Source organism: Bidens hawaiensis, unplaced genomic scaffold, assembly GCF_021521415.1.
Source record: "Bidens hawaiensis isolate Kalapana, Puna unplaced genomic scaffold, B.hawaiensis_p1.1 tig00025758_1, whole genome shotgun sequence".
Taxonomy (NCBI): Eukaryota; Viridiplantae; Streptophyta; class Magnoliopsida; order Asterales; family Asteraceae; genus Bidens; species Bidens hawaiensis.
In genome coordinates this window covers 98,280-114,842 of record NW_027494120.1, presented here as the reverse complement: position 1 = coordinate 114,842, position 16,563 = coordinate 98,280, and the positions used below count along the sequence as shown (strand labels likewise).

At 30.6% G+C, this 16,563-nt stretch overlaps 2 protein-coding genes across 2 annotated transcripts; one reads left to right on the top strand and one right to left on the bottom strand.

Annotated features, from left to right (window-relative positions):
* Positions 1 to 2,728: 2,728 nt before the first annotated feature.
* Positions 2,729 to 6,430, top strand: LOC143572177 (vacuolar protein sorting-associated protein 20 homolog 1-like). The gene is made up of 6 exons (XM_077057400.1): positions 2,729 to 2,837; positions 4,115 to 4,267; positions 4,340 to 4,492; positions 4,936 to 5,019; positions 5,811 to 5,937; positions 6,222 to 6,430. Exons 1-6 carry the CDS (start codon positions 2,736 to 2,738, stop codon positions 6,245 to 6,247), a joined length of 645 nt encoding a protein of 214 aa, XP_076913515.1. The 5' UTR covers positions 2,729 to 2,735; the 3' UTR covers positions 6,248 to 6,430.
* Positions 6,431 to 6,531: 101 nt separating this feature from the next.
* Positions 6,532 to 8,643, bottom strand: LOC143572176 (putative purine permease 11). The gene is made up of 2 exons (XM_077057399.1): positions 8,593 to 8,643; positions 6,532 to 7,647 (listed from the first exon to the last, which is right to left on the bottom strand). The coding sequence occupies exons 1-2, from the start codon at positions 8,612 to 8,614 to the stop codon at positions 6,575 to 6,577; spliced, it is 1,095 nt and encodes a 364-aa protein (XP_076913514.1). The 5' UTR covers positions 8,615 to 8,643; the 3' UTR covers positions 6,532 to 6,574.
* Positions 8,644 to 16,563: the final 7,920 nt, after the last annotated feature.

Here is a 16,563-nt window from a genome sequence, read left to right as displayed (position 1 = left end):
AACGAAAAAACGAGAAAAAAGAAAAGAGCATCAAAGGATGAAAACGGTGGTTGCATGGATTCAAAAAGGGATCTCCAAAATATACTGAAACAATTTTTTTAGACGGTCCATTGTGTCCCCCCACCACAGCCGCGAGCGGCCTAGCGCGAGCCACGTTGGCCACGAAAACCACAACGCACCGCCACAACCGGCCTCGCAAGAGAGCTGTCGCGATCCGTATATCCTGCGTTAAAGTAACTGCTTCACTTGGTTACATATTGGGCCGACCCTAGTTGTAAAAAACTGTAAAGAACATGAAGTTGTGCATAATCCATTGAGATTCTTTATTTCTATGCATTATCTATTATGTAACTTTGTAAGTTGTATTTTCGTGTTTTAAGTAAACCAATATATTGTTGCCTTGTTGGGAGTGTTTGTTTGGATGCTCATGTAAAGATGGAACTCTATGTTCTTGATTTTGAAATTGATTTTGAATTTTAAGATGGCATTTTTACGAATGAAAGAGGATTCAAGACAATGGCGGATCTAGACATAAATCTCAGGGGTAACATTTATTTATTTATTTTACCGTATTTCATACAATATTAATGAAACAAAGGTAAAAACACAATTATAAATATAATTACATACATGGCTGCAAATTTCTCCTCGGTTTTTGAATGTTTGAAATTGAGCCATTACACCCTCTTCTTTTATTTTATCAAACGTTTCTCCTTCGAACACACAAACTAAAGCATTGTTTAAATACTAATTACCCATTTGTTTGCACAAACACGAATTTGTAAGTTTCATTTTTAGAAAATAAAAAACATAATTCAATTGTTGTGATTGCAATCGGTAAAACCAATGCTTCCTTCAATATTCAACAAACCAAAGGAAAAGTGGTGTGCTTTCCGGCTTCCACCATTACATGATCAATTTCACACATTCCACCCAATCTTCCAAATTTGTCATCTTCCTTTAGAATGTGATAAAAGGTCGTATGACCACCTAAAATATATCCTCTTTCTTCATTACTAAAATCATTCGGATACACCTTCGAAAATGTTACTATCTTAGATATGTCAAACTTGGAAAACGAATCTCATAAATTTAAACCGGACAACAAACTAGTTTAGACCTCACTGAATCTATTTCCAAATTCTTGAATTTGCATATTCAAAACCGTATTAAAAACTTCAACATCAAAATGATGACTTTGTTGAGCCTGTTTCCGTTTGATATTTCTCGTTCAAACAAAAGAGAAAAAAAGGTTAATGGTTTTTATTTGCTTTGAGCTATAAACTTTGTTTAGGCTTTATTTGATTTGAACTTTTAAAAAGTGATAACTCTATTGACCATATTTCTGTTTGAGCGTGTTTCTTTTTGATGTTCTCGTTCAAAGAAAAGAAAAAAAAAAGATTAATGATTTTATTTGATTTGGGCTATCAACTTTGTTTGAGCTTTATTTGATTTGCACTTTTAAATTGGTGGAGCTTTAAAAAAATGGGGGTAACATAATATTTTTTCAGGGATAACGAAATACAAAAACCGGTCTAAAATGAATGTAATTTACACTCTCGACGAAAGGTTGTGGGGGTAGCGGAGGCTACCCCTAACTATACTATACATCCACCACTAATTCAAGATATCTTGAATACTTAATAAGCGACTCAAGGTGTGAACACGAAGAAGATATTCAACATATAAATAGAAAGGACCAACTTATAGTCGAGACTCTAGACATTGACATGGGTCCAAACTTATGATGTATTTGAAGTTATCTTACATGGTGACGAATAGTTTTTGGGATCGCTATATAAAACTTCAAATTTATATTTCCATAATCTTTAACTACTCTCATTCAAGACGACGGTCAAAACTTTAGCCTCATGGCTTTGGATATGAAAGAAGAAGGTGAAAAAACGAGATTTTGAAGACAATTAATCTTTTATTGATCATTGTCGTGGTTCTTGACCCTCATTACAACCAAACATATGTTGATTGGAAATGCACGGTAGAAAGAAGCTGTTTTTTTAAGTTAAGTATACGAGTAATAACTAGTTTGAAATTGTTTAGTCTCTTAATCACGGGCTAGTTTTTAAACAAGACAACTTGAAATACTCTATTTAAACCATTAAATCGAAACCGTCTTTTACCAGGTTGGTTATTTAACCGATCCAATCACATGTGGTTGTGCACTAAAACGGAAAGCCGACCATACGCTGAAAAAAAACTGAATCTAACAAAAACCTACAGGTTGGTTTTATGTTTATGAAAACCAAACTTATAATTCGGTTTTAGTTTTGCATATAATAAAAACCAAACCGAACCAGCTTTTCTAGATTTTCACTTTTTAAAGTAATTCAATAAACAAATTGATTTAGTTATTAATCAACAAATTGATTTAGGTCCAAATTACTTACTTTAGGTCAACTTTTTTTCCGGCCTAACATTCTCAGGCTTAGTTATCAAACCGAAAAAACCGAAAGCTAACAATACACGTCCCTAGTTAGAGGTGCTCAAAGCAGGTATTTTGAGAAACCGGAACCGGTTTCGGGTATAGTCAAACTTTCTTGACTTCTTCTCAGTTATATTATTCATCCCCTTTGTTGGTTGTGAAAGACCCAAAGGGTGGTGTTTCGATTGCATACCTCGTTACTACATCAATCGCCTATCAATATATATATCTGGTCTCCTCCACAAAACCCTACTAAAATGAACTCTAATTTCATTTATTTATTTTTAGGGTTTTGATGGGGAATGTATTTGTAAAGAAGCCCAAGATCACTGAAGTCGATCGAGCCATTCTTTCTCTCAAAACCCAGCGGCGTAAGCTTGCTCAATATCAACAACAGGTATTAATTCATTACAGCTTCACTCAACTCAATTGTTATAATAATAGTTTACTAGTATTATGATGGTTAGGGTTAGGTTACCAGTGCTCATTATCAAATTAGCTAGCTTTCATACCAAGTATCAGTTTAGGTACAAACCGAGACTAAATCATAATCATTTTTATGCATAAATAAATAAAACGCACGAGGTGTCTTTATTAGTTATTTTCTACATATAACTAAAGGATGTTTCAGTAGGGCGTGTGCCCTCAAAACGCACGAGGTTTATGGCGTGCATTTCTTTTGTTTTCTCTTTTGTTTCCATGTTATTAGTTGGTAGTGGATTAGTGGGATTAGTTTCCTTTAGTTGCAGTAGCTAATTCTCTTATGCTTATTGCTAATTGTAAAGTTATATCCGGTCATAAAGTAATTGTCTATTTTTGTATGAATATGATTTACTTTTAATCTCTCCTGTGATCGTCTTAACTTTTTCAGCCTAAATTTGGTACTCAACAAATTTGTAGTTTTTGTAGCTGTAATTTGCTAAAACCTAATTAAGGATAAACTCTAGAGCTCTTGTATTTTGCAATAATTTTCTAGAAGTATATTATGTTAGTGAACTATCTTTGCCCTCATGATGGTTGGATATGAATAAAATGTGTGTGAATAAGAATATAATATATTGACATCTTTACTTAAACGAGTATTAATGCAAGGGTTGTTGCCATAGGAGCTTAATGAAACATACAAATTTAATAAACTTTGGCAAGGTTTTGGGACCAACGCTACCAAACATTGGTCTTTATGGAGTATATTGAGTTTCACTTTTTTTGTTTACAATTCAAGGATAGTGAAAAAATGCTAACGACACTCGCTGTAGGGCTGTCGGTTTTACCCGAAACCCGACCTGAGAAAACTCGTACGTGAACTAAGCCGACCCGACAAACTCGAACCCGAGAAAAGACTAACCTGAACCAAAGTAGTTCGGGTTGGTTCTTCGGTCCGATTTTTGGGTTTTGGGTCAACACGAAAAACTTGAATAAACTGATAAGTTATGAACAATAAGAGGCGGTTTTATAGGATTATTACCATGCTAACTTGTAAATCTAGCTTCTAGTTGGTGTGCTCGAGCTAAAGATGATTTAACATGGACACATTCTTGAAAAAAATTGTTGCTTTGCAATTGAACATATTACTTTTGGTGTTTTGTATACGTGTTGAGTGACCGTTAATTACCATTTTAACCTTATTCCTAGACCCTCAAATCAACCACATAAAATTTACGCTTGTATTTGTAGCTTGAAAAAGTAATTGAAGCTGAAAAGGAAGCTGCAAAAGAGTTGCTACGTGAAAAGAAGAAAGAAAGGGCGTTATTGGCACTAAAGAAGAAGAAAGTGCAAGAAGATTTGTTGAAACAAGTTGATGCTTGGCTTGTTAATGTTGAGCAACAAGTAAGCATTTATTTATATTCTTAAGTTTTATATTCAAATATAAAATAGTAACTAACAGTATTGTGTGTTTAGTTGGCAGATATTGAATTAGCAAGCAAGCAGAAGGCCGTGTTTGAGAGTTTGAAAGCGGGAAATAATGCAATGAAGGCGATCCAAGGTGAAATTAACTTGAATGATGTTCAAAAACTGATGGATGATACAGCCGAAGCCAAAGCATACCAAGATGTGAGTTGTTTTTCTGTTTTTATATTAGACTTAACTTTTAGGGACAACTTTATATACTCTTGAAAAGTTGCATTATACTGTATTTACCCAACTAAATAATTAAATATCAAACATATACCAGTTGAAAACACTTCAAATTTTGTGTTTGCCTATTTCATTAAATACGACTTATGATATGACCATTATACCCTTCTCTTTCTTCTTACACTCCAAACTCGAGTTCTGATGCATGTTTTGAGATAAAAGGGTATAGATGCCATAAATTTGAAAATGGGTATAGTCAAATCTGCAACAAATATATATGTTAAAATTGGTTTTTCGTCATCATTGTTTGTAAATTCGACCATGTGGTTGATATTATGTTTGCTGTTTTTGGTAAATAACCTTTTGATTATAAAACTAAGGGCTTGAGTTCAAGTTTTGAGATGTTTGTTTTTGGTTAGGAAATCAATGCAATCTTGGGAGAGAAGTTATCAGCCGAAGACGAAGAGGATATTTTAGCAGAATTTGAAAACCTTGAAGCTCAGGTATGTTTTAGTTCATTGTATTCAATCCAAACTTTATCTAATTATTGCTCCTGTATGAAAAAAGCAATTTGTCAAATGTATTGAACGCTGCCTTAGAAGTGCCAAAAACACAAATGTTGCGACTCTCATAGGACACTGTATAATGGAAGTTTTCAGTTTTTATTGGATGATTAGAGTATTGTTGATTGAATATAATATTTTTTGTAATAGACCGTTATTGCGTTCGTTGAACCTGAACATGACCCATATATTTATACGTGCCAAAGACAACAACCATAGCCTGAACATACTTAAAACGGTGTAATGACTGTAATCCGAACACAATTTGTTTAACCCATTTTTCTAAACGAGTCAAATGGGCCGCAAATGTGTTAACTGGGTCATTAACGCTTCTTCTTTGATTAATATTAAACCAGTTGACACGTTGATAGGCTTAAGTAAATGGTTGGCATGTTGACAGGTTTCAGTTAAAATTAAACAGGTTGACATGTTAACTGGTTTAATTAAACTGGTTAAACACCTGAGCATAACCCATTAAACTGAACAGGTTGGAAGGTTAACCCGAACATGACTTGTTCCATAAACGAGCTAGAGATGTCAACCAAAACCTGATTACATTCGTGTCGTGTCAGGAATTGCCATCCCTATAAAAAAATGTTGATCTTTTATTTAGATCAGAATGTGCTAACGCTGTATAAGTTGTGTTATCGATATCGCATATATGTTATTAAATTTTAATCCGAATGTTGGTGTTAATATTTTAAGTTTATTACTTTTTTTTGTTGCTACAGATGACAATTCAAGATCTGCCAGAAGCTCCCATTTCCACAAAAGATGAAGATGAGTTGGAGTTACCTGATGTTCCAACAAAAGCACCTGAGATTGTTGCTTATAAACCTCAAGCTGTGAAAACAAAAGGTCTTTTCTTTATCTTATATCGTTAATTATTTCATATATAATTTTCCATCTAACTATAAATTAGAATATCACCCAGAACCCGTTTTTTCAAAATACTAAAGTGTAGTTGTGCAATAATGTTTCAACGCGGTTAACACATTGATCAACATCTCACATTCATCATCAAGAAACTATAAATAATCTTCAAAAAATTGGTTTTATCATTGTATATATATGTATGTAGCTTAGATCAAAATTAGACAAAATGATGTTTTCTGATCTTTCTTGCATGGACAAATTAACAGTTATGGAGGAGCCTCTACCTGCATAAGGCGTTGACCAACATTGACTACCAGAATACTTGATGATACGTGATAGCATTTGATGCAGTTTGTCTACATTTTTCTTGTAATCATGATCTTGTCTTGTGATCATAGTCATTTCATTTGTGTTTATTTGAATGGATACAAGGATTATTGCAATTGTCTTGTTGCAGGATTGCATTTTAAGTAAATTGTACAGTTTTTATTGTTTTTGTATTTGTATGAAACTAAAACTTGATAGTGAATAATCTTTTTATTTGCTTAAAGAATTTCATCATAAACCCTATACACAATGTGTTCTATAATCATAAATTCTATACTAAAAAACACATAAATCAACAAGAACACTCGGGTGGCTCATCCCTGCGTTTATTCTTCGCTTCATGATCATCAAGACAATTCTGATAAACATAATTCGAAAACCCCCAAATCCCCAAAATAACCACCACAATCTTGACACCAGTCAAAGAATGATGAAACGCGATAGCAGCAACCAAAGGCGATAAACATAACGCAAGAGTGCTAACCACATTTGAAAACAAAGGTGACACCACAAAGATCAAACCAACTGCACCAACCGAACATATCTGCCACGCGACAGCAGTCCAAATCAAAGTCATGGCATATGACAAACTCCCCTCATCAAAAGTCATCACTTCAACCTTCAACAACCGCCACTCTCCGCTAGCAAAAAGACCCACGATTGCTACACACGACGCAACAACAGAAGTGCATATTTGCAACTCAAGAACCACTGCAAAAGTTTCTTTCTTGATAATCTTTTGGAATGAAAGCCGTGTTAGCGAGAGTAAAAGAGCGTAAAGAGCTGATGCACCAAATGTAGCCACAAAACCAAGGGATATCTTACCCTGACTCACGGGTCGGCGACTTGAATGGTCACCAACACCGATTAATGTGACGGATAACGTAAGAATAATAATGGAGTTCAAAATCAGCATTGTGCATTTTTGGGAATTTACGAAAAATGAGAAAAATGCGCAGAATATTAACTGAGTTGCACAAATGCGCGAGTAAGTAGAGGTTGATAAGTATGCTAGTCCCAGAGAATGCAACAAATTGTCACACGCGATAAGGGAACCGAGTCCAGCATAGACTGACAGGACAACATTCATAGGACATTTCGTTGTGGGTTCCTTAATGGAAGGAAAAAGAATGAAGGGTATGAAGAGGATAGGGAATCCCGCGTTTTGGGCAAGAGTGGCAGCCCATTTACTATGACCGCCTTTTTCATAATAAAACCTTAAAAGAAGAAGTGCGACGGCTTGACCAACGAGGAGGAAACCGATGTTAAGAAACACTAACAACCACCATTGCCATCGTTTGAGGGCTGTGATTGGTGGAAGGCTGGATTTAACTTCGACTTTGGCTGCCTTTGGGTCTTCGTTATCTGTTTCAAGAAAGAAATAATCAAAAGTTGAATACGCGTTTTTACACCATATTAAAGAAGGGATAAAGACGACAAACATGTTTAGATCATGCAGTAACATATGATCCCTCGTACCAACCAATATTATTTGGTTTGGTTGTCAGAGTGGAAACTTCCCAAAATATCGCCTATTTAGGACTACTTTTGCATAAGCACACTTAACTATGGACGTATTGCCTTATCCATAGTCAATATGTATGATCCAGTATCTCTCATGTGAACGGAACATGTGGTATTTTCGTGAGGTATTACACATAATTTGAATAAATATGAAGCTTTAACTAATAACAATCATCAATCATTGCAAGTTTTGATGCATCAAGATCCAAATGTTCAGATCACCACAATATTTTTTCCATATAAATTATAAAGTACTTCAGTTGACTTTCAAAGTCAATATTGGCATTAATCATATAAAATTATCCAATCTAGTACTGAACTACCCACAAAAAAAATAAATAAATAAAACATAAAAAAATAAAAAAAAATTCTTTTAATATCAATATGTAAAACATCCAATTCTGGCCCACCAGAGTAAAACTGTAACTTTAAAAAAATCAACTTCAACCCACTTTCCCATTATATTCAAAATTAAAAATTTCCAATATCCAACAAATAACCTGAATCAATTTTACATAAAAAAATTAATATTTTAACCCCACTCCAATAAGTGTAAAATAAGAAGAAATCCCAGGAAAACGAATAAAAAATAACATACATAGACAACGGTTATAAGCCTCACTAAATTAATTGTATTAATTTTGGATTTAAATCGGTAAATATATACATTGGTTATTTGGGACAGATTACAAAAACATCGGTACATGTATATGGAATGAAGATCCATGAATGTAATGGATATATAGATACAGATATATATACATGTAGAGAGAGAGAGAGTAAAACCTGTCGTGTTTGAAAGATCCATCAAGTTTAGAGAGCGATCTTGTAAATTGTAATGGAAGTGAGAACAACGAAAACTGTAATATTATTATTATTATGTTATGTTTGGTTTGGTTTGGTTTGGTTTGGTTGGGTGGACAATTCATATAAACTTTTGCTCTTGCATTGCATGTATCTATCTAATTATGCTGTGGACATATTTGCCCTCAACGACTTCATGTTTCTTCAACATATTCTTTTTTTTATGCTATAATTGTTATCAAACTATGTATTTCAAATATTACTTTTTTACTTTTTCTTATTTTTTTCTTTGGTTTCTTTCTAGGCAAGTATATAAGTTTGATATCACCACTTGTGGACTAATGATAGAAAGACTTTCGACAGTTATGTCTCTTTTGATGAATTATAAGAATTAATGATTTGAAATAGTTATTTATTTATTATACGATATTTGCAATTTTATTTTGTTACTTATAAATCAAAACAAAATGTTTCACATTTATAAATTTACAACATATACAAATATAATTTATTATGCTTTGCAGTATTACGTAATAAACTACTAATACTTTCATCAATTTTAATTTTGGTGGCAAAAGTATCCCTCACTTCTAGCCCTAATCGTACGTTATATAAATCTTTTGTAGAGGTATGTCACGTCACATTGCAGATTGATGCCGAATCCACGGCTTTACTCAAATGGCTCAAGAAACTCATAGTTTATTCATAGACTTCATCTAACCGAATGGTTAGGGACGAACCAAAAGGTTCAAGAACAAACGTTCTTTACAATATTCTTAATATCAAAAACTAACTAGAGAAGAGACCTAGCAACTATATTTATAAGTAACAATAAACATAACATTTGGGTCGGGCCAACTTAATGGGCCGGATCTCCTGCATCACAGACTATAGAGGCATATCCTGTCACATTATATAGAGGTATATTATGTCACTAAACACATTGTTAGAAACATTCGAAACGGAGGATATTAATAGAGAAGTCAATATCTTCCTTTATTCTTACGTTATATAGAAGAAAGTTGGAATCAGTAGATTCACATAATTAGTTGCGTAGTTGGAATTCCCCCGGGGCAAAATTCGTAATGTTAAACAGCCCAACAACAGTGCTATTCACGAATTGCACCGGTGCCTGTAGAGTTCCACTTGAAGGGAGTGTTGCATTACAAGCCGAAAGTGGTGTCGCAACAACTACCCTACAAGATGTTAAAAGTGTGTTTAAGGTAACAATAATCGGATTCACGATGATGCTGAATGATCCCATTCTATTTGTTATGGCTAAGCCTCTCGGAATTATTCCACCACATGATAGTTGGACTAGAGCATCTGCATGTGAACAAGAAAACATACATAAATCACATACTTGTTACCATTTTAGTTAATTTTTTTATGTTTTGATATACACATTTTAAGTCATATATTTCAACTGATAATTAACTAATGACTTGTTCAATAAATTAAAACAAATTTAGAACAAGTAACTAGGAGTGATATGATCCTTTTGTGTGTCACTTGTAAAGGTTATTATAGAAATAGAAGGGTTGTGAGAATGTAACTTGTTTTAGAACAAAGGTTCTTTATTTGTCATTCAAAGTGAATATTTAACTCATTATGTAAGAATGTAACTTGTTATAAAAGCTTAAGAGTTGTTTCAGAAACAATATATATAATGCAAATGACATGATAGTAATTTGCTTACTAACTTCGGTACTATACATTTTCTATTTTAGTTTTGTTACAATTTAACATTATATAAACTTTAGGATATTAAACTTTAAAAAGCCTCATGCAAAGGTTTCATTTACCTTGTGCCTGAACTCGTAAGTACTTGTCAAATTTAAATCTTTTTTTATATAAAATGCAATGGTTTAAGGTTTATATCTTAACTAAGGATGTAAAACATTTTAACTAAGCACTTCCATCATGCTAAAAATACAGATAATTAAATTGGTTTAAGGTTTATAGAACATCTTAGCTAAGGATATACTGTAAAACATTTGAACTATATCATAGCGAATGAAGCATTTACATCATGCCAAAATACAAATAATCATTTGGTTAAGCATGAAATAAAACTAATTGAGTTGTTTATTAGAGCTATCTTAATTAAGACTAACTAATAAAGTAATCAATAAATTTACACGTATAGACTACTATTATTTGTATAAACTTTTAGAACACAAGCTAGGTGTTAAATGTTTTTAAGGACGTGACTAGACTAGACTATCTAACTATACTATTAAAACAATAGGCTTTAAGTCCATATCCCCCTTCCTATTGGTTGATTTTCATACTTTCCATGTATATCAATGTCTTCTCTAATTTTCAAGTTAATAAAATAAATCAATAATATATTAAAATAAGATTCATCAATGCTATTAAAGTATTATCTTTCCTCTTTCATTTAATGTCTAATTTTTCATTTTGAATATTCTAATTAATGTAATATTTTAAAATCGTAGCTATAGTTTCGAAAACCAAATATTCAAAATTTCATTTTGAATATTTTATTATTTTTTATTGATTTCATTCACCACCTTTGTTATTTTTTTATATAATATATAATATATAATTTAGATAATTATTTGATATTTCATCAATAGAAGATATTACGGATTTAATATAGAGATTACAGATAATATATATATATATATATATATATATATAATATAGAGAGATTACCGATTTAAAATATTAAAATTTTGTTAAAATATTATATTTATTTAAATTTATCAAATTCATAAAGTTGTAAAGGTTTGTACCATTCATGTTAAATTTAGGAAAGGATGACCACATTTGATTAAGGAAATGAGTTAATTACGGAATTTGTAAATTTGAATTAATTATTATATATTCTTTGAATGTAATTAATTTGTAAATTTGAATTAATTATTGTACAAATTATGGTGTAAATTTGAATGTAAATTTGAATTAATTAACAATCATTAAGTTTTACTATAATTAATTCATTTGTCCCATTGACCCACTGACTTAATTACGATCATTAATTATGTTTTAACAATTATAATACAAATCCATTGACTTATTATTGTTTAACAATAACAACTGAGTTACAAATCCATTGTTGACCCATTGACTTATTATTGTAAACATTGACTTATAATTACGATTTACTAATTAACAATTGAGTTACATATATATAACAAAATTAGTAACTTTTATTTTCACACCTTATATGAATCACATTACATAATATATGGTGTTATAATTGATGATTAATTATATTATTGTAAATAATATAATTAGTAACTTATATTTTTATATTATGTAGCATTGCATTTTAGGAAATTAGGCATTTTAGAAAATTCAAAAATTTGGAAATATATTATTTGTATTTCTAATATAATTAGGTAACATTGCATTTTAGGAAAATCAAAATTTTCTAATCCATTAATTATGATTTCCCTTCTATTTGTTCTTACTATAATTTTTTTGAAAATTTTTGAAAATTCCTAAATTTATGATTTTAATCAATTACCTGTATACCTTTCTTATAAAATTTAGTCTACCCTAATTCATTTCGTATAAATACATACATTTGAGAGGCTAATTCTTACACCATCAAAACCTCTTTAGTAAAAACGATTAGCTTTGTGCCAAGGTTTTTACTTTTTGTTGTTTATATATCTTCCATTTTCATCTTTCGTTTTTCTGCTTAAAAGTGTTTTTACTTTTTTGTTGTTTATATAACAACATTAAATTTTAGTAATTCAAATTTTGAAGGTCCATATTTTTTGTCCATGATTTAAGCTAATTGAAATTTTCTAATTTTATGTTTTTAATTAATTCCATATATACATTCCTTCTTTATTCAAATCTCTCATAATTCAATCCTTTTACTATGAACTATATATAAATACTTCATTTTCACACAACAATTCTTACACTATCACACCAAATATAGCTTAAACGAATTTTTTTGTTTCTAAGATTTATATTTTTTGTTGTTTATATCATTCATTTTGTTTTTTAAATTTTTTGGTTAAAAGTGTTATTGTTCAGCAATTAATGTTTTGTTTATTTTAAAATTTTCACCAATAGGAAGATGGAGCCAGCAAATATCACCATGTTGAATCAATTGGATGTTCTTAGCAGTGACTATATCCTCAAGGTGCGTATTCTGAAACTTTGGCGTCTCAAGGATAATTCAAAGCCCGGAGAAGATTGGTTCATCGAAATGATTGTGCAAGATGAAATGGTAGTGTTACACATTCATTAATTTTAGTATATTTTTCATACAATTTTGTACTAATGTTAATAATAATGTTTTAGGGTAAGATAATTCAAGCATTTGTAAGAAAGCCATGCATCCCCAAGTATGATGTGTGGCTTGGTGAGAATCTTAAGAATTTTTTAATCTTAGGATTTTTTTGGATGAGAAAGAAGATTTCATAGATTGAGTATTACTTGATAAGATGTATTTTTTTTATTTTTTAATATTCATGTATATTTCTTTTTAATATTGGTGTATATTTCTTTTCACAATCTATGTAAGTTAAATGATTATATTATATTCCGGAAATGAATTTTAACTGATTATTCTATAATACATTTAAGTTAGATTATAATGTGCATTAAATTACCTATAGTAGCATAATCATTACTCTATTGTTTTTATCAATGTCCAATTAAGTCACAAATATTCCGTCCAATTTAAAACATCATTATAATTTTCAATATTATATTAATTTATATTTTTAGATTTATACACATTTAATATGGTATTATAGAAACCGATTATTACTCATCTATACTTAGTATACAAAAATTTATTATGATATCTTAGTATGAAAATGTACAATTTAAAAAAATATATATATTTATCTTAGTCTAAGGATCCCATTATTACAATTATATAGTTTAACTTTCCATATTTGTTAAAAAAACCGAATTTGAATAACTTAAATAGCTTAAATTCAAACTAAATTCGTTTTAATGGAATATTTGTAACGGAAAACATTACAATGTTTTTTATGCATTCATATTATTTACTTGACATATATGGTTCACAACATTATTATTATTCAATATTAATATATATTTTTTTGCATTATTATTCGTTTAAGTTTTATTCAATATTAATATAGACTATTTTCTCAAACTTTAATATGATAACCAAGTCTCTATAATTTCTATAAATATAGATTACAGTTTTTCAAAATACATAATGATATTTTCAAAACTTTCTATAATACACATCACCAACATATTAATATTATTAAATGTTAATCAATAATATTTATCAAAATATGCATCTAAATTAATGACACTTTAAATTATAAAATTAAAGTATTATTTTTATAAAACTATCTAACGATATGAATTTTAATATATAATAAACAAGTTAATTATTTATTATATATTAACTTAATTGATAATCCATAATTAAACATTTTCTTAAATTTAATTTTATGTATGAGATTTTTAAATAAATGACTTCTGACATTTCCATAATTCACAAATTAGATTCTTTTATTAATGTTACGTAATATTGTTTCAAAAAGAACTCACACGGTTTTTAAACTATATGAAATTACATCAGTTTGGGAATACTATGTTTTGAAAGGAATATTTACTCCTCTTGGTTGACTACGATTTTGAAAGAGCAACGTGTTTTAATATTGATAATTTGCTAATGATGTATTGTTTCTGGACTGTTTGGAACAGAGGTTTAACAACGAATGGTATTAGTAATATTATAAATGTTATCATATTATTTTTTTGATAGATTAAAATACTTTCTTACATTTTGTTACTTGAATGGTTGAAATGCCCGAATTAAACCAGATTAGAAATGGTGATATCCAATCCTAAGACACCATCAATGCAATATTGGAATCTTTTAATTTGTATGTTTAATATATGTGATATGGGACTGTTACTTTTGTATTTTTAACTTCTCTTTTGTTATGAAGGAGATGATATCATTTGGTAAGAATAGTGCTACTTATATGAAAATTGTTGAGACAAACTTTGTAACAAATCTAAAGAGGAACATCGAGGATATTTATGACAGTGTTGACGGTGCAGTTTCAAAATTAGTTACTAAGTCTAAGACAAAAGATGTTATAGGTGATGTTGGGATTGGAGGTAAAATCTTATGAATCATTTTATATGTTATTATTATGACATATATGTTTATTTAAACTTTTGTAATTGTTTATAACATATGAATCCATTTTGTTTATAACATATTAATTATATTAGAGTTGTACTTTTAATTTCAAACGATGCAATTACCGATTAACTAATATTCATGACATGATACCTTATAATTTGAATTTGTAGCAGCCAAGCAAGTCCAAGAGACTCACAATACAAAGTTGATCATTTATTTCAAATTTCATATTGTTTGAAGGAGATGAAGGTTGTGGGTTATAGTTTACTTTTAATTGGTAGTTTGGTACCATATTGTTCTTTTGTATTATTATATTATAAATATGTGTTGGTATATTGTTCGTTCAAATACTAGCTAGATTATTATGGATTTGAAACTATGACCCGTGTTTGAAAAAATTAAGTATATTTTTTACAAGTTCTTATGTTATTATTTTTATATTTTCAACCGTGTGTAACACGGACTCTATAGAGATATCAATAAAAACGATTATATCAATAATAAGCGTTTCCTTAAATATACTAAACTTTCATTTGTTTGTTTTATATCAATAATAATCGTATTACTAAATTTATCGTTATATTAAATAAAATTACTTAAATTATGTTACACTTTTAAATTGACTAGTATTAATTAATTCTTAAAATTTCTATTTTCATCACTACTAAATTAGCATGTACGGAATATGACGAAAAGTTTAATCTCCTGAGTAGATACAATTGTCTAAATGGGTAAAAAAAAATATAGCTACAAAGGAAACGGGTTAAATGGATACACATTGAAAGAAACGAGTTAATTGCCCGTTTGCCCCCTGTGGTTTGTCAAACTAGCACGTTTGCCCCCAGTGGTTCCGAAATAGCACCATTGCCCCCTGAGGTTGTTTTTTTAGTACCCGGGTGCCCCCAAACATGAACGTCCGTTAGTTTTCACCGTTTGGTGTCAGAAAGTTAGGGTATTTTCGTCTTTTAACATTGAAATGATGGAACGTCACAGTCAGTTTCACTTATACACATATTTCCCTTCGATTCTTCAACCCTACATTCTTCGATTTCTTCACAACTCGCACCGGTGATTTAGGGTTTTGATCGGACGAGAAACAACGTTTGAAACCAGACTTGTAGAGGTTTGTGAAAACTAAATGCTTACCGGATCTGGACAAGAGTAGAACCGACGGCCAGGGTTGTTATCGGTCCACGATGTTCGGACAACGGATACTTTTCCACACTTGCACATCGCCATTGAAGGACCTGCAACTAGAAGCCGGAGACCTGCAAGTAAAAAATGGAGGGGAAGGGCAGCCGTTAGTTTTGAGGGAGATTTAGGTGAGGGGTTGTTTTTATAATAGGGATAACATAAATAGACCAATTTACCCCCACCAGAATGGCACGTGACCGTGACTTGACGTCCCTATTTAACGGCCTTTCTGCAAAAGGGGCAAACGTGCTAAAAAAACATAATACAAGGGCCACCCAGGTACTAAAAAAACAACCTCAGGGGGCAATGGTGCTATTTCGGAACCACTGGGGGCAAACGTGCTAGTTTGACAAACCACAGGGGGCAAACGGGCAATTAACTCGAAAGAAACATAAAAGTTAAAGAGCACAATCTATTAAAACAATATTATATTATTATTATTATTATTATTATATGTATTTAATAATTATTTAACGTAATTTATCCACAAATAAGTTATAAAAAACTAGATGTGAAAGCTTTGGCTAATTTCCTGGATGATATATATTAGGAATTAACTATATGTCAACTACACTAGAATGAGAATTAATATGTTATTGAATATTGATTAAGATTTTATT